This window comes from Glandiceps talaboti, chromosome 13, assembly GCF_964340395.1.
Source record: "Glandiceps talaboti chromosome 13, keGlaTala1.1, whole genome shotgun sequence".
Lineage (NCBI taxonomy): Eukaryota > Metazoa > Hemichordata > Enteropneusta > Spengelidae > Glandiceps > Glandiceps talaboti.
In genome coordinates, this window is record NC_135561.1 from 15,234,729 (window position 1) to 15,259,253 (window position 24,525).

The 24,525-nt window shown below is 34.4% G+C and overlaps 1 protein-coding gene across 1 annotated transcript in view; it reads right to left on the bottom strand.

Annotated features, from left to right (window-relative positions):
• Nucleotides 1-1,167: 1,167 nt before the first annotated feature.
• The window catches only part of LOC144444753 (amyloid beta precursor like protein 2-like), a 41,099-nt gene continuing 17,741 nt past the window's right edge, over nt 1,168-24,525 (bottom strand). The window contains exons 2-10 of the mRNA XM_078134279.1: nt 15,210-15,383; nt 12,021-12,150; nt 9,537-9,767; nt 8,160-8,431; nt 7,611-7,769; nt 6,752-6,983; nt 5,848-6,072; nt 5,285-5,424; nt 1,168-4,449 (exon numbers count right to left, since the gene is read on the bottom strand). Of these exons, the coding sequence (XP_077990405.1) occupies nt 4,192-4,449; nt 5,285-5,424; nt 5,848-6,072; nt 6,752-6,983; nt 7,611-7,769; nt 8,160-8,431; nt 9,537-9,767; nt 12,021-12,150; nt 15,210-15,383 (1,821 nt within the window). The 3' untranslated portion in view covers nt 1,168-4,191. The remainder of the gene's footprint in view (nt 4,450-5,284; nt 5,425-5,847; nt 6,073-6,751; nt 6,984-7,610; nt 7,770-8,159; nt 8,432-9,536; nt 9,768-12,020; nt 12,151-15,209; nt 15,384-24,525) is intronic.

Genomic DNA, 24,525 nt, shown 5'->3' on the forward strand with positions numbered 1-24,525 from the left:
CTGCCATGCAAATGCTTAGGTGTTTGTATGATGTTTCTTAGAGCTTTACTATCTGCAACTGGATTGTACTCTCTTTTTCTTGCTTGTCGTGCATATTTGATTAATTAGATTTGCATATTCTCTTGAAGAGACATTGAAAGGACAGTTTTCACGTTTGGGGCATTTTGAATCCCCTTTTAAAATAAATTGCTTCATTACATATATGACTTAGTCGTAATATCGTTCACCCTGAACATTACTGAATCATGTGTGGGTTAAGATATATGTGTAGCTGTACACACATATTATACTGTACAATAAATCTGATCAAATTGATTTTTGGGTCTGCACCCAAGCATCAGTGCCACCAATGCAATCATGATATCAAATCTGTCATTGTACTACTTAATAGCTAAAACTGATTTCTGACAATGTCTAATTATTGGTATTTGAATAATTGTCAGTGAATATATTGTTTGTTGTCTGATTAAAAACACAGTACTCCTGTTACAATTAGCGCAGGTTTACAATATCAGTACTATGAACAATTGTTGCCCTTTCAAGGGATACTTTGAAAATGCTATAAATACCACAGTTATTATTTCCAGATTAAGACATGTCATATAAGCTATCTGTATAAAGTGTTTGGCCACTTCAAATATTCTGCCATTTATTTGTACGCTAAATGTTGCTGAGTAGATATTATTCCTCATTATTTTTTTTTCATGCAGCCAAGGAAAATCTTTGTGACCTAAGGGGCCTTGTCACTACGAGTCGCTAGATAAGTAGTGACAAACCCTGAGGTCATGAGTATTTTCCTTGGCTGAATGAAGAAAAATATTGGAGAATAACGAACGTAATTACAGAAATATGAAAGAAAAATCGAGGAAACTAATGGTAATTTTGAATGTTTTGACTCATATTTTGAACACAGCAGAACCAGTGATGTAGATACGTAGTCATGATGTAGAACAACCAGGGTATAAACTCCATATTTTTTTTGTTCAACTTGGCTTCTGGCATGGTATAACAAATATCACATTATCAGTTTACGAAGTGACACTGACAGCAAATAAAGTAGCATACATGTTGTATCTTACAAACTAGTGTATACATACATCTCTCTTCTCGCTCATCATGAACGACAAAAACACAACGACAAAAACAACAACATACAACATTTGTTGATTTTTTTTTGTGGAGTATGTTTAATAATAAAAGTGATAAAGATGTTACAGCACTGATAAACTGACTGACTCACCAACTGACTGACTGACTGACTGACTGACTTAACATTATAATGCGGGACCAACTAGTCATATGGGTGCCTTAATAATCTATGCTGGTGGGTCAAATATCACACAAACTCAGGCCTGCGTATACATTATATAATAGCTATCGGTATACAATGTGATTCTACAATAGAGGCGTTTTGAAATAGCAGAGGACTTTCATTTACAATTGAACACTAGTATGATAAAAGTTGGCATACACCACAAAACACATGACATTGATGATTTAAACCCCTTGTCACTATATATATAGACGTATTACAACCAACACTTAGAAATTAGCCCTGTAAACATCACCTTAGCTTCAATTTTTATATCATCGTGCTGTAGCCAGTCATAGTATACTATCCTTTTTTGTTATCCTTTTTAGAGACTTTGCAAGTATTGCCCACATTTATTGCATCAGCGCATGAACATGCCATAAATCCAACACAACATGGAACTATTATATATATAAGTAATTGGTCTAAGTCGCACTGACTATTATTTAGTTGCAGCTTAGGAAGAGAGAGGCTACTCCTCCTAGAAGCAGTTGATGAGATTTTTTTTCTGAAACTAGAATGAATGTCTGCAGTCTGGTAACATCTTCTCATGGTGTACTTGTTAGATTCATGTCCTCAAGTGGGTGCTGTGAACTAACAAAGCACCTGTCTTGAAAGACTTTCTATACTTTGTCAAATTGTACAACAACAAGAAGCAATACAAATAGTCCATGCTGGGATGGATTTCAGTGTGACCAGGATGGTAAACTTTTTTTTTCTTTCAATTCGTTATCTCTCTCTCATCACTTATCAATATATTTGAAGCGAAAAAGCACATGAAGTTAAAACGAGTAATGATGGTCTAATAAATATTTAGGAATTGGTCAAGTAATATATCATTTTATGAATAGTCTAATGCCACTACACCCGTCACTCTCTATCACATTGGAAAAAAAACTGAAACTCACACTAGTATGGTATACGAGTACGTTTCTACACCATTCTGTGTGTGCAGCGTGGTGGTCTCGTCCACTAGTTCTATTAATTACTACTACAATATATAAAAAATTTAAACATGATTACAAAAACCAATCTTCTTCTCTCTTTTTTTTTTTAAAATCAAAAAATATATCAGTATTGGAAGATTAAAAGAAAGCAAGCCAGGGAAAGTGTACTGGTCCCCATCTCAAGTACAGTGGATCGACCTAATATGAGGAAACAAATGGACTATTCCACGGCTGAGATGATAATGGGGGGTATAGCAAGAAGTAGACAATACAACAATCCCCTTTCTTGATTAAAATTGTAATCATAGTAAATTCCAAAAATTAAAACCATAGTTCCCTTGTCAACAACTGATACACGTCTACAGGGATGAGAGTGTGGCACCCCTGTAACAGGAGGTGTCATCCTAATCAACCTTGTCAACAAATTATACGAGTCTACAGTACAGGGATGAGAGTGTAGCACCCCTGAAACAGGGGGTGTCACCCTAACCACCCTTGTCAACAAATGATATAAGTCTACAGGGATCAGAGTGTGGCATCCCCCGAAACAGGGGGTGTTACCCTAACCACCATTGTCAACAAATGATACAAGTATGTAATAAAATGATACTGTAACTTGTACAAACAAGTCTTTCTCCAGGCACAAACTTAGGGTTTGTAACTGTTGACGCTATGGCAACCAATCAAAACAAAAATGATAAGTATAGAGATGAGGTTTTTGGACAACAACAGAATACTGAAAATGATGTAGGACACACTAAGTTCATCTTGCAAAAACTTACATAATAATCTTTCTATCTTGGAGAATTGACAATAATGTTTCAGTTTGTCATTTGCTCAGTACAATTTTTTTTTTTTTAAACAATGGAACGGCATTAAATACTTCAATACTTTTTATCACTGATTACATAGGTGCATGATTGCGTGAGTAAATACCATGAAACAACAATGACATACTATCCTATGCACATCCGGCACAGTTCATAGTTCTTCTGATTAACACCTGTTTTCATGTAGACATGACACACAACACAATGACCAATATTGGGGACAGTGTTAAGTTACAGCAAAGCGATGAACAGGAGGCGGGCGGGGGGACAGTGTGCATGGCAACAGATCGTTTTTTTTGTGTGTGGTTTTTTTTTTTAGATATGCAATTATGTCTGCTGTTCACTTTTAATATTTCATACCTTGAGGTAAATGCGTTGGTAAACCCCCAACTAGGTAATTTCGGACTGATAATTTTTACCTTGACTATGCTTGTCACCCTTTTATAATATAAGGGCCAAAGTTGTCTGCTGTGTCATGTTTTGAAAGGAACACGTTGCCACAGAAACACGATAACAACATGCAGGGAACAATTACGGATCTTGACTTGGAGTATAGGAAAGGGAATGCAATACAGTAAATATATTAGTCTCTTTGTGAACTGCATGAGACATTGCACACTTAGGCAATAATTACTTGACGAAACAACAACACCACAGTAACAGGTGAACAGAGTGGGTAAAGATATGGTTTCAGGACAGGATCGTGTACTATTTACAAAATAGGAAACCACCCCCTTTCAATTCAACCTACAGTTGCACCCAGATATGTTCAGTTTACTTGAAATCTTTCAATGTCCATCATAAATTGGGTGGAAATAAGAATAGATATACATCTCTCATGCATTTCACAAAGTACTTCACACAATCCACCTTCAAATGAACTTGAAATAACATCGCTCAATTTTTTTTTTCAATATTCAAAAAAATGAGCCTGAAATTCGATTATCGTTATTATGACAATACATGTATATCTTTTCCTAACCATTGTTGTGTTAAAATTGTTACTGTATACAACTATATAATGTACTAAATGTCTGGAAAGATCATTTCTGACAACAACTGAAAAGTTCATTTGAGAAGTGGATCTGAGTCTGCCTAGCTTCTACTGCATTTCAAAGTATTTATATGTGGGGTTTTCATATCCATTCTGTTGCATCATGTTGATGTGCCTCTGTTCCATGGTCATTTTGGGATCCACTTCAACGAAGCCATGATTGACTGGTACTCGCTGAGACTTCTTACGCACAACCACCAAAGCGATAATCACAACTGTTGCCACAGCGACGGCGCCACCAACAAGGCCTAATGCAAGGGCTGATTTCTTCATGTAGGGCATCTTCTTCTTAACCACTGATGGTTGCTGTTGACAAAAAGTAAGTTGTAAATTTTAAGTCTCAATGTTACATGTACAAGACAATTTAGCTGTATGCCATGGAAGGGTTCGATTATTTTCAGGTTTTTTTTTTTTTTTTCATTAGGTTAAAAGTTTTCATAAATCATGGATGCATTCTGGCATCTGCTATGTAACAAGAATAATTAATCTGATATTTCAACTACATCAGTACGGGAAATACAATGACAAACGCTATCACCGTCTTGCAATTTTCTACTAATACCACGCCTTCTTTTGTGGTGATGACATGATGATATTCGTTCCACCACTTCATTCAAATCTTTTAATGTTGACATATGCATTCAAATTCAAACCCAATCAGTGGTATTATAGACTTTACATCAGATCTCTGGTATTATAGACTTTACATCAGATCTCTGGTATTATAGACTTTACATTAGATCTCTGGTATTATAGACTTTACATCAGATCTCTGGTATTATAGACTTTACATCAGATCTCTGGTATTATAGACTTTACATCAGATCTCTGGTATTATAGACTTTACATCAGATCTCTGGTATTATAGACTTTACATCAGATCTGTGGTATTATAGACTTTACATCAGATCGCTGGTATTATAGACTTTACATCAGATCTCTGGTATTATAGACTTTACATCAGATCTGTGGTATTATAGCTTTTACATCAGATCTGTGGCACTGACAACGATACTAACATAACTGAAACACTAAAAGTAAAATATACACAGGTATTGTGGGGGTTTCATTGCCACAATTGTTATCTGAATACAATTCTGATGATATTTTGTGTTACATCTGAACAGCATACCATACTTACGTCAGCAAAGGCTTGCTTGACTTTGAAATTACTGTTCTTGTTAGCGGCATACTGTTGAGCCATTGGTTTATGTTGTTCAGGTAGGACAGACTCGTCTTCCTTCGTTTCGTCGTCATAAGTTGTCTCCTCAGGGGCGGCAGCTGTAAGATGATCAAATTGTCTCTGTATAAGTTATGATTGAACACTTTACACACACACACCGTACGTTATTCAAAAATGTCTGGCCACTGTAGAATCCATGTCATGTCATAGACTGTAATTTCAGTATCATTCATGTATTTCCAACAAAAAGTACCATCTGTGTCACCCTATTAGAGGGTTACGACAGTTAACCCTTTCAGGACTAGAAACTTTCCTGCCAAAATTTTTGAACAAAAATTCTTGTTTCTCTAATTTTTGGAAAAAGATCAACTTTATTTTAGACCAGAATTCAAGAAATATTACTTCCCAATGAAGTAATATTCTTAAATTTTACAAAATGTTCTTACAATCAAGTTTCTATTTATTCCAATGTCGTCTCTAGGAATGAAAGGGTTAACATCCTACAATTATTGTAGACTTACTTGTATCTACGAGCATTTCTTTAACATCTGGGTCCATCATTTCCTCCTTCTCATTTTCATCTATCCAATCAAACTGAGCTGGTTTTTCTACTTCTTCCATTTCGGGTTCTTCCTGCTCAACTTCAAGTGCTACAGGTTTGGTGTTGTCCATTGCGATAATTGGTTCAGGCTTCAGGAAGAGTGAACTCTCAATGTAGTCTTGGTCACCATCACTCACCATATCATCTATGAAAACCGTGTACAAGTTAGTTTATTCAATGTACATGAAAAATTCAACAAATTACTTATAGTATTTGAAATACAACGAACACATCTCAGTAAGATGCGACATGTCAAGTTTCATAAACATACATGTATCATGGGGTGGGGGTGGGGTTAGTCTAGTTTCATGACGGACAGTATACACACTGTTACCGTCGAGTTAAGGTCCCAACGAAAGGTGTCAAGTGTGTTTGAACGTCATGGTGAGCGAAGAACAGCGGCGCATGTCAGTAGTAATCCATCACAAATTGACAGGCTGTCATCATTAATAATACATTTGATACAGCTGCTTTTGACCATGTTTTGACTATCGTGGGAATTTAGCACATAATAATGATATGCAAATGTCTAACTCCTCCTCCAGTTTGTTTAAACTAAGATGCGAGGGCGTCATTGTGTTTATATGAACCCTGTGGGAGGAGCACAGAATTATGTGCAATTGTTGGGGACCTTGACTAGATGGTAAAAGTGTGTATACTGTCCGTCATGGAACTGGACTAGGGTGGGGTGGGGTTCTTATCAAGATACCATCAACAAGAGCTAGCTACCAAACAGCCTGGCATCCATGCAATTATGTTTCTAGAAATCATAGACAGCACTGGTCCTAGTTTAGCTACAGAATACAACGATAGACAACACTTACTGATTTTATCTTGTAGGACAGAGTACATGTTTGGTAGTTGTTTCTTCAGCATTGCAATACTCTGGTTGATACGGTCTTCAATTTCAAAGAGGTGCTCCAACAGTGCTGGTTTGATTTCAGTAGCCTTCTTGGGATTTGATTGTCTCAGATGTTTGAAGTGGTGGACACTGTGGACACGGTCTTTGTACTCAGCACGGATGAACTTTTGTAAACCATGCAGGATGTCTTTAGGCTGTAAATACACACAAATAAAGTAGTACTTCATCCATTGTTTACTTAGTGAGTGAGGCCAAACATTTTACTCATTTTTTACATAAAGATACACACATATATCAACTTCAAATACAACATGTTATACGGCATTAAAAAAAAAAATTGTGTGGTTCCGATTACATTCGATTTTAAAATATGTGGGGTGGGTAGATTTTTCATTTTATTGTATTGTATATTTTTTTCTGTGCGAGTGTCTACTTCAGGTTTTCCACTGTTTTCCAAATGGTCTCTGTGTTGTTTATTTCTTACTATCAGACGTACAGCCATTACAGATTGGAAGAATAGTTTTATATTGTCTTTTTAAGTCCACTATTTCTTGCGAGACTTCACAATTTTTGCGATTTTATTATTTTTCTCGAATACTTAAAAAAAGTTGTCTTTTTAAGTTGATGCCAGTTTCCGCACTCACTATTTCTTGCGAGACTTCATGATTTTATTATTATTTTCTCGAATACGTAAAAGAAAAGTTTATGGTCGGCATGAAAATCTAGGTGGGGTCGGGTAACTGGAACCAAAAAAAACTTCTTCTTTTTTATTTGGCCTACACCAAGCCAATGATTTATAAGTATGGAATACAGTTTCCTACCTTGGGGTTGCTAGCTTGGAGTGCCTTAGTGTACATATCCAGAGCTTGTTCCTTCTTCTTGTTGATAGCCTTTTCAATGCGAGTAAGATGCGTATCCCGTAATTGTTGTTTGAGAGCTTCTGCCTCTTGTTCTAGTGACATTACAGTGGTCTGGAATCTCTGCACCAAAAAAAACAACACATATTGGATGAGTAAAGAGTACATTACTGAATTGTGAATATTCATTAATGTCAGTGAAACTTTGGGATTAGCTTCTCAGAAATATTTTGACTCTTGTGAGTACAAATTTTCACCAGTTAGAGACCAGGGTGGGAACATTTCGGTATTTCTTCCCTGTTTTCCTTTTTGCATAAAAGAGAGTGGTTCGTAGTATGATTGATATTTTGTAAGCTATGCAGAATGTCTTTGTGCTATAAATTCACACAAATATAGTACGTCATCCATTGTTCACTTAGAGAGTTATATTTTTGCTTTAAGAAGGTGCTCAGAAATTACACACCAGCTTGGTACTCTTGCTCGGAGAGAACGCTAATGTGTACATCTACTCACCTCCATCATTTCCTTTCTTTCCTTCTCAGCAGTTACTGGGTCAGACTTCTTCAAATTCTCGTAGTTTTCCTCGGCTTCCTCCCACTGTCTCATCACTTTGGACATACGTTCTTTATGGTGCTGTTCCAGACGTTCGCGGGCTTTCTCAAATTCAATATGCTCTTCTTTGGGATCTTCCTGTTCTTCATCCAGAATGAAGTAAGCGTCATGTTCATCCTCACTAGGGTCAACTCCATCGATGCTCAGAGGTTCAACATTTGGGAGTGGTTCAGCTGAAGTAGAGAATGATCAAAATCAATTATTATTCAATAAATCCAGCCTAGATTACATGGGTGTACAGAGATACAGCTGAAGAAATGTTCTGCTTGGGCTGCAATGCGACTGTGTTTGTTCTGTATTTAGTTATTTATGGTGAGTTGAAGTAAACCATATTAGTAGTCATCGTGTGAAGTGATCTCAGGCCCATACACTGGTAAACATGGTTTTGCTGACATAGCACAATCATTGATACAGCATGTATGTACACGACATACTGCTTTTATCAATTAACATCAGACTGAGACAGTAATAGGTAATGGGAAAGTAATTCTACAGCAGTGCTATGGTTGCTATACTTTCATGTCAATGAAATGGAGCTTCGACAGACACCCACAGTCAATGTCTTCACGAAGAACCTGAAAACATACTTATTTGCGAAAATTTTCAATATGTAAGTGTACATCACCTCTGAACTATACTTTGTCTTGGATACAGGTGCTCCATAAATTTTCTTATTGATTGATTGATTGATTGATTGAATGTACATGTACATGCTAAGCATCCTATGACTTGTGACACCTTTGGAAAGTCTACTGAAACTCCTAGAATTACTCCAAAGTTTATTCTGCATGCTACAGTACATGTAGTACCAGTATGTGTACCTTTAGATCTACACTGTAATACTATATATACATGTACAGATAGAAACTCCTAGAATCACTCCAAAGTTTATTCTGCATGCTACATGTAGTACCGGTATGTGTAACTTCAGATCTGTACAGTGGTCCATCTATAGCTTTTATACCTTATTCTATGGATGATTAGTTTGTCCATTCGTAACAATTTACCCATGAAAGGTAGGCAATGTTGACATATATGTATCATATACAAATGTACTTACTTTCTTAGTAATAATATGTTCTTGTACAACGACCAAGGGTTCTCATTACTTACGCGTAACATTTGCCTAGCGGTATAAAGCCAGCAAATGGACAGATTGACAAAGCCTGCCAACCTGAATAGGTAAAATGTTACTTGTAAATAATAAAATTGGTTGTGGTACAAGAACGTAACTATGTTTTACCGACCAGATGAACGTACATGTTTCAGGACACTTACTTTCTTTCTTCTCTTCTGGTTCTACTGGACAGCATACAAATTCCACACCACTGAATTTATCAACGTTACATGGTAGCAGCATGCCATACTTGTGTATTTCCATCTTTAGGTTTTCACAGGATTCCTTGGCTTGCACACGCCACTTGTCGTGAGTTGTGCACAATGATCCGTGTATGTGTGAAAACTTACAGCCACTGGGTACCATTAGTGCGTCACTCTCAAACTGACCAACTGCACAACGAAACACAAATATATCATTACAGTCGCCATTGCGTAACAAATTTGGAAAAGGCACTCTTTGAAGTTTGCTGAAGCTCACATTTTGTACTCGCATAAATGCATAACAGAAACTTTCTTGAGTCATATATATGTTAATGCAGTCAACAAATACCTTCATTCTTCAAAACCTTGGAAAATTTACATTCTTTGCCATGAAAATATACAAACAGCTATTGGAAGAAAACCTCTCTACATAAGATGATTTATTTATTTATTCTATGTTGAACATACTTTGGTGACCATGAACCATTATTCTCATTCAGATATGTACATTTATGGCCCATGGCCTACAGTACCGAATGACAAATATTATTATCATATATATATACATACAATGTATATCTCATGAGCTGATTTTGCATGTGTACGTGTTTATCAGTACAAACTGTATTTTTTTATGTTATTTGTATGCAAAGAGATGGTGTTCCCATAGAGGATAAATAAATAAGGGTCTGTCATCTAAGATGAACTACATCTACTGCATATACATGTAACCCTTATTAAATCAATTACCTCAAATGTCATTTCCGTTCTCTGAGAACCTAGGAAATGGTGCCTGCCTGACTGACTAACTGCAAGGCCTTGAAAATATCACCTGAGAAATGACATAGCCTGAGAGCATCCATGGACCCAACAATACATGTATAGGACCTAAGAAATGACATACCCTGAGAGCATCCATGGACCCAACAATACATCTACATCTATAGGACCTAAGAAATGACATACCCTGAGAGCATCCATGGACCCAACAATACATCTACATCTATAGGACCTAAGAAATGACATACCCTGAGAGCATCCATGGACCCAACAATACATCTACATCTATAGGACCTAAGAAATGACATACCCTGAGAGCATCCATGGACCCAACAATACATCTACATCTATAGGACCTAAGAAATGACATACCCTGAGAGCATCCATGGACCCAACAATACATCTATAGCATCTAAGAAATGACATACCCTGAGAGCCTACATGAGACCAAACAATGTATCTACACCAGAGCAGTAAGAGAGCCTAACATATAGATCCCATTATACAGAAAGGTTTAACCCTTTCAGGACTAGAAACGTTCCCGCCAAAATTTTTGAACAAAAATTCTTGTTTCTCTGTAATTTTTGGAAAAAGATCAACTTTATTTTAGACCAGAATTCAAGAAATATTACTTCCCAATGAAGTTATATTCTTAAATTTTAGTAAATGGTCTTACAATCAAGTTTCTATTTATTCCAATGTCGTCTCTAGGAATGAAAGGGTTAACAAGAGTGCCAAAAATAGACCCCATGACAAATCTATAGTAGAGCTGTCATAGCAATGTGTACACTGCACTTCAATTTGGAGCAATACTGTTGGCCTCCTCAGTACATGACTATCCATATTAGATAATGAGGGAACATGCTTGATCAAATGCCTTTAATACTCTAACTGAAAGAGTCACTTCCATGCCTATTATGCAAATGGTTAAATCTTTGACAAACTTGTTGAGACTTGAAAGACTTCAGATACCACACAATGCTTGCCTAGAAAGCCCCATTAGGATTAGTCTTAAAGTGGCACAAGCTGAGTTTCTAAAGTTGTTACTCAAGTCAAAAGAATTACACAAAATCTCAATTGACAATTCTAGCATGATGTTAATGTTGGATGCATGCCTTCTATAACATTTCAGTTGTCTTCTAGCTTTGTACAATAGTTGAGTGCATAATAGTGATTTCCTTCACATTTATATTTGTCAAAAAATATGTCATAGCATCGTTTTTATAAGTTATATCTTATTACCAGGGTTCATTCAATTGCAAGTGACGATTAAGTATGCTTCAGTAAATAGAATACTGCGAGTGCTGTTTGAAACATGTAGCAAAATATTATGCCCCACAAATGTATTAAACACAGCTTATGCCCTGTTAAAATTAGAATGAATAGGGCTTTCCAAAATTTGCCAGGATGGCGTTCTACTTCCTGTCTATGTCTACCTTGGGGGTATACATGATAGGTTATTTGGTTAATCATAGAGCACTGCTGCTTTCCTTAATGTCTGAACAATGTGAAAAACATCCCTGATTTACACTTCTATAGAATACCAAGGGACAAAGCTCTTAAGAAACGGTACTATGAGGTAATGATACCCCAATCTGAGCGAGGGCGCTGTATTCTCAATTTCCTGTTTGCAGACTGCAATGGCCTGTTAGACACACTTACCTACACATCTGTAGGGTGTCACTTTGTGTGTATGTTTACATTTACCAATGTTACCAATCTTACACCACTCATTAACTTCTTCTTTGTCATTAGCTTCCACAATATTGGTTATATCCATTTCTGGGTACATCTGTAATTGGTGAATAAATAAAAACATCTTACTTACAATGTATATTTGTCTGCAGTGTGCCCTCTATGTCAATTTGATGCCACTGATGCACACAATTTCTAGTGATGCACCAAAATTTGGTATTCCCCTATCTCTTACTATGTGGTGACTCATACAAAATTCCATTTGTTACCATTTTGACCCACAAGAAGAAGATTGTGGCTGTCATCAGATGGCACACTGATTGTCTGTTTCTGTGTATTGGAACATGGGTTTCAAATTTCATTGAAGAAACTGGGTGTGCACCTTTCAAAATGTCTACTACATCAGTAATTTTAACACAGAAATTGTTCTTAAGAACATTTCTTAAAACTGAAATCTGGAGAATAATCACACTATACAAAATTGATTGACTGATTGATTGATTGATTGATTGATTGATTAACTGATATGGATTTGTTTTAGAAAGTTGTCTTCACCAATATCATTTTCATGATGCTGTATGTTAGTATTTTGGATACTAAAATATCTTTATTAAAATATTTTAATTTTAGTATTATATAATATATATATATATATATATATACTTTTTTTAATCATACATGTATATACTTTAATTCTCATGATGCTGTATATTAGTATTTTGGATACTAAAATATTTATATATATTTTCATTTTAGTATTTTACCAAAATATAATATGGATTTATACATGTTAGTGTTTATTAAAATATTTTTAGAAAATAGACTAGCAGAATATCACTTTCCTACAAATTCAATTCCACAAACTATAAAAGATGATTTATATGACATGATTTATCCTTTATTTATTACCTTTATATGTAAAAAGAATGACTATCTTGAAATAATCATGTTTTATGAAAAACCTGCATAAATTTTCATTTACTGCAAACATACATGTATAGACAGTACATATATATTTATAGAATTTGAGTCATAAAATACAACAACATTCACTGTAAATGATCAGTGTGCCCTCTACCCCAATTTGACGCACCACTGATGCACACAATTTCTAGTGATGCACCAAAATTTGGTGTTCCCCTATCTCTTACTATGTAGTGACTGACAAGAAATGTCAGTTTTTATCATTTTGACTCACAACAACAAAATTTTGGCCATCATTAAAGGGCACACTGTGAGTGTTTGTTTCTGTGTATTGGAACATTGGTTTCAAATTTCATTGAAGAAACTGGGTGTGCACATTTCAAAATGTCTAATCAATCAGCAATTTTAACAATATTTGACAATAATTCTTAAAACTGAAATTTGGAGAATAATCACACTACATTTTGACTCGTAAACAACAAAATTTGGCTATCACTAGAGGGCACACTGCACTGGATACATAAATTTGCAAAATGTACATGTACACACGGAGTCTGCAGTTAGGGGAATTAAGACATGAATACGTAATCTACAATCGCTATGCACTGTATTCACTGTCTGGACCTACACAAGCAGTAAATTCCCCCTACATACGACTACAAACCAATGAGACCCATATTTGCATTATTCACTCAGATTAAAGAGTTCAGATAGCAAAAGACTTTAGAAAATCTTCAGTTTCCCTTGAGTATTTTGACCATAATTTAAGGAAACTTGACTAATATGTCTACGAAAAAACTCTGTTAGATTTTACATACTTCATAATGCTGAAGAAAAAAAATCCTGCCAACAGCTACTGTCATTAATATGGATGTCACATTTATACATCGTACGTGTAAAGGGGAAGCCATCTTGGCTATACATACAGCATGCAATAAAATGGGTGTGTACATATTTCAAAATGTCAACTCGGCAAATTTCATTGCCAGCAAAATAGATTGACAATATTTCCAGTATTTTTTTTAATCATGATGCCTTTTTCTGCTTCATGTTTCACCATTTGAAAAGGGGTGTACATTTTATCACGTTTTTAAATCTCTGTTACTATGGTTACAAAGCCTTCAGTAAAAACACTACGACTGAAAAAGGTTAATACTCAAATACTAAGAGTAAGAAAATGAAAGTCAAACAACTGCTAAATGATAATGTCAACGGTCAGATGGTGGACTACATATTAATTTACGGTCAATTGTTTGAGATGTTTACTCTATAATTTGTAGGTATTGAGTGTACTTTGAATAAAGGGCAACAGTTTTTTAAAATACTGATGATATATCAGAGACTAGCGAAAGCTGTCCTTGAAAGGCCATCTACGAATGTATCTCATTAAATAATTGCTATTAATGACAGTGCATATTTGTACATCACAAATGGTATGTTAGGTTAAAATTTGTTGAATTATTAACTTGCAGTCCAGTAGACTTATTTTAATACCAGTTATTATCATATGTTATGTTTATACACACACATCTTGTTATTAAATTTGACACTGGGATTATATGCAGTGACCTCAGAACAATAGTACACAGACAATGATGATATGTACACACAAATTATGAATATTTCTTTTGACCTTTTTACAGTGTGGGAACAATACACAGACAATGATGACATGTACACACAAATCATGAATATTTCTTTTGACCTTTTTACAGTGTAGGGACAATACACAGACAATGATGACATGTACACACAAATTATGAATATTTCTTTTGACCTTTTTACAGTGTGGGGACAATGCACAGACAATGATGACATGTACACACAAATTATGAATATTTCTTTTGACCTTTTTACAGTGTAGGGACAATACACAGACAATGACGACATGTACACACAAATTATGAATATTACAGCTCACCAGGTTTTGTTCTTTCCTCTTTTTATTTTTACACAGGTTTACTGGATTCATTTTAGCTTTTTGTTCATTTTCTGTATTCTTATTCTTTGCTTCATACTTTTTTTTTGTATTTTAGCCCTTGAAAAAGACTATCTGTGCACAATTGAAATGTTCGGATTCAAATAAAGTAGAAGTTTTAACCAGACTTACATGTACACTTGTCCTTTTATTCAAACTCAAGTTATGCCATACTCAAGTGCATCTGTGTTGCAAAGTTTATCGTACCATATCACTGAAGTTGGACTGATACATATTTGTAATTACAAACTCACCTTTTTACAGTAATCTAGTATTTCTGGTTTGGTTTCAAAACAATCAGAACTGTCATCTTCATCATTTACCCATTCACCTGTTGTGATGTCGATATGTTTGTTGATCTCTCCGCATGACATTGCTATCCTTGGAGCTGGGTGTCCATTGGACAGGTCAACTGCACTAGCAAGAGCCTACAATAAAAAACATACAAAACATTCTTACATTTAATTTCATCATATACAGTATGTGCACAGGTATTTTCATTCACACAAAATTCATGTCACACAAAAAGTTGTACAGACAAGACTATTTATAGCATGAGCCAGGGAGGAGAAACAACACTCTTTTTAAATCATCTTTATTTTGAGAGTATGAATATCTATTTTATAATAATTATTTCATCTAGCCTTTCACTTTTATGTTCAATCGCAAATAAAGAACTGTACGGTGATCAGGCTATATGTACATACAAGACATGTACATGTACATGCTCAAGATTAACATTACAGTATTCATTACATGTGTACATGTATGTCCTTTGCGCAAGGTTAATGTAAAAAGTACATGATGAGCACACACACACATTATCATTTTTTACATGCAATACAATTCAGTCTACATTGTATATGTGTATATCCAACTACATGTATACAAGTTATTCATATCACATACACACTTTAAAGTACAGAATGGAATTCTTCATTCTACTTTTGAGAGAGAAATTACACTTTAATCACAAGTTCATGGTCACTGAGTTCTGTTCCAGTATCCGTAAAAAATTCATCAAATCCATCAACACTGAATACATGTAAATTGTGAACACAACTACATTTTGTACGTCACACCCAGTTCAGGGTCACTTCTGATAACAGTGTTCTCTCTGCATTCTGACAAGTTTGAAGCCATTTATAAATCGTCAAGGGTACAGTAATTTACATCTACATGTACACTGTATATCATCATGGGAATTAAATACAGGGATGAATTCACCTCATATTCAATGAATTATTGCAGTCAGAGAACAACTGACAATTGATCACATTAATTAAGGCTGACCACAGACAGCATTACACTGATAGTGCTGAATTGACTATATCTAAAAGTGGGATATTTGGCAAAATAATGGAGACATACATTGTAATGGTGCCCTTATCAATATTCATGTGATTTACATGGTGATTGATTTATGTCTAGACACTGGCAGAACACTTCAGCTATAGATAGATAGATAGATAGACGTAGATAGATAGATAGATAGATAGATAGATAGATAGATAGATAGATAGATAGATAGATAGATAGATAGATAGATAGATAGATAGATACTAAGATAGATAGATAGATAGATAGACGTAGATAGATAGATACTAAGATAGATAGATAGATAGATAGATAGATAGATAGATAGATACTAAGATAGATAGATAGATAGATAGATAGATAGGTAGATAGATAGATAGACAGATAGATAGATAGATAGATAGATAGATAGCTAGATAGATAGATAGATAGATAGATAGAGACAGATAGTAGCTAGATAGATACATGTATATGTAGATACATGTACAATGTATATACAGATACATGTACATACATGTATGTAGATAGAGGCAGACATAAATAGATAGACAGAGATAGATACTAGATAGAGATAGATAAAGACAGATATATATAAGACAGACAGATAGATAGAATGTTGATAGATAGATAGATAGATAGATAGATAGATAGATAGATAGATAGATAGATAGATAGATAGATACATGTAGATAGATAGAAACACAGTAGATAGATGTACAATGTACATGTTTGTACATGTACTCTGTTCATATTACAAAATGTATCAGTCTATACATGTACATGATGTACATATGTACAAATGTATGTATATTACATGTCTTTCAAAGTACAATAATAATCAACTAGTGTAAATTTCTCACAGACTTCTCTAAACTATATTACATGGTACATGTACATGTATGTTATACACAACCCAACAAATATCAACTCCAGATATTTTAATAAAATGTATCGATAGTACATGTGTACATTGTATTGCTAACTATGAAATTCACAACTGAATTTGATATTACAAAATGTCCATCTACAATGTACATGTAGTTAAGCATATGGAGTGCTAGCCATGGTTGTCTGATTTGTATGTAATGAGGTTATAGAAATACCTTGAGGCCAGCCCACTGAAATGCGTGACTGAGTTAGTGTAGCGCCATACAGTATTACCTTATTCTCATTACAGTATGGGTCAATGCTTACTGCTACAGATTTTCATCATGTCTATAGCTACACCTAGGCTATATGTGTACATAAATGTACCATGCAGATGTCCCTGTACGGATCATACAAAACAGGGCCAGATATTTATTGAAAACAATTTCCTTTCAGCTGCAATTTTGCACAGCATGACATACGCAATACTGTACATTTCTACACACATGTTCTCTGATTTTATTCAGTTCTGAATAGGTATTAGTTGAAATAAATATTCTTATCATATGTATGGCATACATATACATTCACATCTTGACTTCTAGAAAATTCATGTACATGTGTATGTACGACTATAAAAATAATAACATTTATATTTTATCACTAACGACACGCCTACTACAGACATGCCTGCTGGCCATTTCCCCATAGTGTTTCCAATAAATTAGATAACACTGTTTTTCTTGATGTTGGCATAATTACTACCAAACAGTTGGAATTGCAGATGATTAAGCTCTATTGAAATACACAGCAGGGGGGTTACATCACAAGATTAAAACATAGTGTGTATGTTATTTATATACCATTTGTTTTTAAGAGTGTATTACTGCGGTTCCAGAAAAATTCATGGTTGAATATACAGTATCTGTATGCATATAATTTTTCAAAGTTTCCCCTCCCATCCCCTCGTAGAAGGGTTGCAAATTTTAGCAGAAATGCCATATTAATCACACACCACAAATGGACACTGGATTTACTAAACAACATCAGCTGCCAATGCCAGATGGTAGTTACATTGAAACACAATAGCTGGCAGCCATTTCCACACATAATCAACAACCCTGTCTCTCTCTCATTTTAGAGAACTAATGTCAGTGACACTTCACCAGGAGGTTTTTTATTCTTGGTTTCATGTATCAAACAGAAGCTCTAAATACATATCTGATATGGCTCTAACTGTACATTCGACACCTCTCACAGGAGTACATCAACAAGAAATACTACACAGTGTTATGATATTTCTTTACTGAGTCACTACTGAATCTGAATGTCCTCTCTGTTGTCTTCACCACAAAGCGATGATACCACCAAGTACTTCAAAACCACATACACATTCTTTGTGATCCTGTTACCAATGCTTCTAAATCATCTCTACAGAACTCACCACATGTACATTTTGTACTTGTTTTTCCTTTTTGATACTTGTATTCTCTTCCTCAGAAAAAACATGTCACAAAAAAAAACGCAATGTCACAACTTGACATTCATGATTCATAACCTACATGTATGTGTACGTAATCATGTTAATCAAATTGTAGATATTTTTGTTTTCGAAACCACAGACTACATACATGTTTGTTTCTCATCAAGTATTCACAGCTGTACAATAATTTCTATAACAGGTTGATTTTCAATAACCTTGATTATGACACAAACAAAGATACATATCATTCTTCTCTGTGTTTGAAAACCATATTGTGTTCAGCGTTTTTGTTAGGGACTGTAAGCAGTTAAAATCTATCTGAGTTCGTCTGACATTTTACTGCAGTTCATGGAATGAAACTACTAGTACATGTATGCCAATTTTACCATGTTCCCACTTTCTGTTACTGGGGTTCCCCAACCTTAGCAAAAACACTGGTGTTTCTTCTTTAGATTCAACTGTAAGCATTCGATGGATCTGTCATTTCTATTATTGAAACCATACACATCCTGTTTTTTAGAATAGTTTTCACTACTTAAATACAGTTTGCTATCTCTATCTAATAAGTTGATTATCCACTTGAAATGTTCATCTTATCTGTACACTTCAAACCCACCCTTATAAACAATTATGTCTCTTTATGGTAATGGTATTCAGTGTTTTAGCCGAGAGCTGGTCACCATAAGTAGGTAAAATCCATTTTACCTCTTTCTCCCTTTCTGTTACAGGGGTTCCAAGGCTTAGCAAAAACACTGGTAATACAATGTACATGTACAAGTTACAATCCATTATGTCTTTTTATCATTTATGGCAATGGTTATACATTCTGAGAGACTAGAAAACCGTAACAAGAATGTTGAAAAACCATACAAATTCTTGGCTATACCCAAAATCCTGCCACAGTAATTATCTTTTACATGGACTGAACCTGAAGAGGGATACTCTACATGTAATATTGTACCAACATTAATACTAGTCATTTTCTTATCACCTAGTAAATGACACAGGACATACATAGTACATGTAGCCTGATTTCTCAGTATTTGAAATGTATCATGTACATGTATCTCACATATCAAGAATAGTATAATTTCACTAGTGTTTTAGTGTGCAAACATTGGACAATCTTTTGTATGCCATTAGTTTATTTATCAATGTTCAATGATTGTTAGTCTGTATGATGAAGATATTTGTGCCAGCTATCAGCCACCACTCATCAAGAAGTTCAGAAGCCTAATATTATAATTTATAGGGCTGAACAACATGATATATATCTATCTTACTAATCATAGTTCTTACAAGTTAGTCTATTAAATGATTGTCAGATATACATTTCTAAATGGATAAAGTGTTTTTTGTTCATTATTAACAAACCCATGACATGTCGCAAGTGGTCACAATGTACAGTTAAGCTGCTTACCCATTTTCCCCGAGCATGCAAGTTCTGACCATGACATCAAATTGACTTGTTTGCATGGGGTCAAAGTTCATGTCACAGTGAGTAGAGGGTTTATTCGTAACTACATGTACAAAATGTAATCATGTACGTTTCTGTTCCGGAGCAAGGTTATGTTTCTGAGTCCACAGTTACTGGCTAGGTTTTCATTATAGCAAGAGACCCTAAGGCACACTTGTGTGAACTGAATAACTGTCAAGCTCTATTCTACAGCTACACAAGGGAAAATGCTAAAATTTGCATACATACTATTTCAACCAAATCTACAGTGAAATGACCCTGGGAAATTAAAACCTACGGATTACCACAAGATATTCAGCGCAGCAAACTGAAAAGCCAGCTGAGTTGACTTCATCCATTTTGCAATATTAATGTTTCTAGATCTACAAAATAGGTCAGGAACTGTGAGCCAAGCACAGAAAAGTGAGCGTTAGATAAACCAGTCCCACAACTGACATTTATTACAAACGCTGCCCTCAGAGACTATCAATTATCTAACATGTCAATATTCTGACTCGGGTTGCAGAACATCAGTAATAGAGAGAAGCATTTAAACTATGCTTCATTTCCTATACCTTTGTCTACAATTATGAGCAAGAAGAACCCTGATAAAAAAAAAGTCAGGGGTCTATAAAAATGTTTTCAATCAACTGTATAGTGTGACCTTAGTGAGTAGACGACATCATCTATTACAGAAAAACAAATTTAATATTTCAAAACTTTGCGATACCATATTAAAAAGTCTCTACTGATTAAAATTCCAAACATTTCAAATTAAACTTTCATGACGGATCACTGTTTTCAATAAACAATTTAAATTGGCCATCTGATGCTATTTACATCTTATTCAAATTACTGTCGGATGAGTTTTGTTGACAGTTCATTTTTTTTGTTTTATTAAAATTAAATTGATATATATTAATATTTATAATTAGAATCATGAAAAAAAAATTGGGGTGCAGAACTCATAAAGAGTATTTTTGTACTTATACATTCATGAATATATTTTGTACTGGTTTACATGTACAATGGACTCACTCATGCATGTATATATGTATATTTGAAGTATATTGGACTCTGGTAGTGATGGGCCAATCAAGAGCCCAAGAGAAACTGATGAAAAGACAATACCCCTTGAAATAGCTGCATTGTAACTCATTATCTCTAGTACAATGCACAATATTGATATCTGTAGATTCAGTAAACTGTGTTTAACCCCTAAGGTATGTGATGATATCGCATCTCCATATCTCTCTGTAAACATAACAGTATGTGCATCTCTCTGACAACACTGACCACATGTTTAGTGACATCTCCATATGATGTCGCTTATTAAAAATAATGATGTACATAATGAAAATGTACATCTCTAGCAATAGTCAACACTGACCACCTGTTTTGTACACCATAACGTGATTTATGTCATATCTTGTCTACTTTTTTTTGTACATGTTTTTCATTTCATATCTACATGTACCTGTTTTGTACACTGTAACACGATTTATTTCATTTCATATCTACCTGTCTTGTATACCGTAAAATGATTAATTTCATTTCATGTATCTATCTGTTTTGTACACAGATGATTGATTTCATTCATATCTACCTCTTTTGTACACCATCACATGATTTATTTCATTTCATATCTGCAAAATGTGCCTTCACCTAATTAATAATTCATCAATGCTTAATTGCAATGTTTATTTCAATAGACTGTTCAATTTTAAATTTTAAATAAAATTACTACCTGTACACCAGTAGGTGTCTGTCTTCATCTAAGAGAGATCACTCTCTGAGGGAGTAAAATCAATATAAAATTTTAAAATTTAACAGTGACATCTGCATATATGACCTGGTATACCATCAGTAGCAATCCTAAACTTAATTAATGCAAATTTTTCACATTTTTCTAATTATAAACTTGACATGCCTGTGTCACTTAATCACGATAATGACCCATGAGAGGGAAACATAATTATCAAATATTTTGTGACAACACGTGACAATTATTCATATTTCTGGTCTCCTATCTCATCAAAATACCCATTGTATTCATAATGTTATTTTTAGTCTAACTGAAACAGGAAACAAAAATACCTTCAAAAATAACACTATACGTAACTGGTATATAGACAAAATGTTTGGACTCTGGCCTGTAATATTACATTGTATTTTAATATTAACATGAAAAGAATGGCTGACCAGTATACATGTACATTGTATGTGTACATTGTCCCCACCATTGTCACCTGTCAATTCCACATACTACTAATGGAAATTATATTGACAATTATAACGATTATCAATCATAATCATCATCATCATCATCATCATCATCATCATCATCACCTCAAATATATGATAAACCTAAACAAATGTGATCAGAACATTTCGCCAAATATAACATACATCAAATATTCACATATTCAGCAACACACTACATACAAAAATGTACATGTACATGTACATGTACGTATATTTTACCCACTATATTATACATCCTGTTTGCAGTACATGTTTGCAAATATTGACAGCCAATTACCACAGTAATTTCATTTTGAATATCATGATCATATTTATCATGTCAAACTAATTCCTATCTGGGGAATTGATCCTCTTTCTACATCACACATTTCTTATCACTTATGACACAGTAAGTCGTAATATCCATTATGGATATCAAGTTGCCGATATGAACACCTGTGTAATGCTATGTGTCGATATCAGAATCCGCTCTAAGAGGTGAAATATCGTTTATAATATGAGAAAAATGGTCATATTTCTTCAATATCACTTCTGATATAATATCCTATTTTATTTTTTATGTATTTCCTTGCTGTTGTTTGCACCTGTGAAATATTGGATGTTGATTCACTCTACGGTATTTCTATGTAGTATTTCATTACAATGTATAATGAGATTTCACTGCTGTCATAGATGAGTCATGCCATGGTTGTTCTTCTGATATATTCAAGTATAGAACACAGTTTATTGATTTCATTACACTAGCTTGAGGGACTCACTGTGAATCACACTGACTCATCCAAACCAACGTACATGTTTCCTTCACCATTTCTTCAAGGGCCATTATGCAAATACAAGATGTACATGTAACATGTACATGTCAGTAAAGATGTAATTTTCTATTTTACTGCAGTATGAATAACCTTTTTTCTTTTCTTTGACAGTAGTAACTCTTTTTGTGTTACCAGTATTTTTTTTCCGGAAATGTTTGGGAATACCGATGACGTGGGAAAATCCAGAAATATTTGAAAACAGATTTAATACGTCATGGTTATAATATAATAGAACTATAATTTCAGTGTGGTGAATCAGGTAAAAAGAAATTGGGGTCTCAAATTTTCCAGATTAATATTATCAAAAATATACTTAAGTACATACATGTAGGAAAAATTGATGTCAGTCCCCTTAATTTACTAGAGTTCTCATCAAAACTACATGTATATGACATATTAAATTCAAGGATACTCAGTTACTATGGTAACATGGTTCTGAAGACTTACAAAAATGCCCATGGTAAATCAAGATGTAATCCTTGAATATTACATGTATAATTCATTAGGTGAGATTGGTTTACAGTTTATAATATTTCCAATTCTCCAACTCATAAAAATATAATATTCTAACTAGGACAACAATGGGACCTTTCCCACTTAGTAAAGAGCTGCATTTGTCACATTTTGCAACTCCTCTTTAAGATTCACATGTACAATGTACCCAGTAATTAATAAAGATCTGATTAAGGGAATGAGTTTGCCCTTCAACTAAGTACGTGTGAAATGCTATTATGGAACAGTAAAATTTCAATGGCACGAACACAATGAACTTGAAACTGATTACTTATATACTTGAATATTATAAACTACATTATCCTAACAAGTGTTGTGTGATATTTACAATGCAGATGTTAGTCGCCAATATTTGTCTTCATTCAGCCATGGCACTTATGAGTGACCTAAGGGGCTTTGCCACTACGAGTTGCTAGACTCGTACAATGTAGTGACAAAACCCTTAGGTCACAAGTATTTACTCGCAGAATTAAGAAAAATATTGCTGAGATTAACATAATTATACCAGCTGCCTGTAATATCACAGAAAAATCGAGGAAAGAAATGGCAGTTTTGAATGTTTTGATTCATACATGTATTTCGAACATAGCAGAACCAGTGATGTAGACACATGTTGTTGTGACATAGACACGCATTACTGTGAATGACCAGGGCATAAATTCCATATTTTTTTATTCAACTTGGCTGGTGCATAATATAATACACTACTATATAAATCAACATTATATACAATGTATGCAGTAGATGTACCCAGGAGAGCCGTATTACGTAATAGATACACTTGTCTTTATTTCACAATCGTTTCAGAACTTCTCTCTATAATATGTACATATCTTTAACACTTCACAATGGCAAAT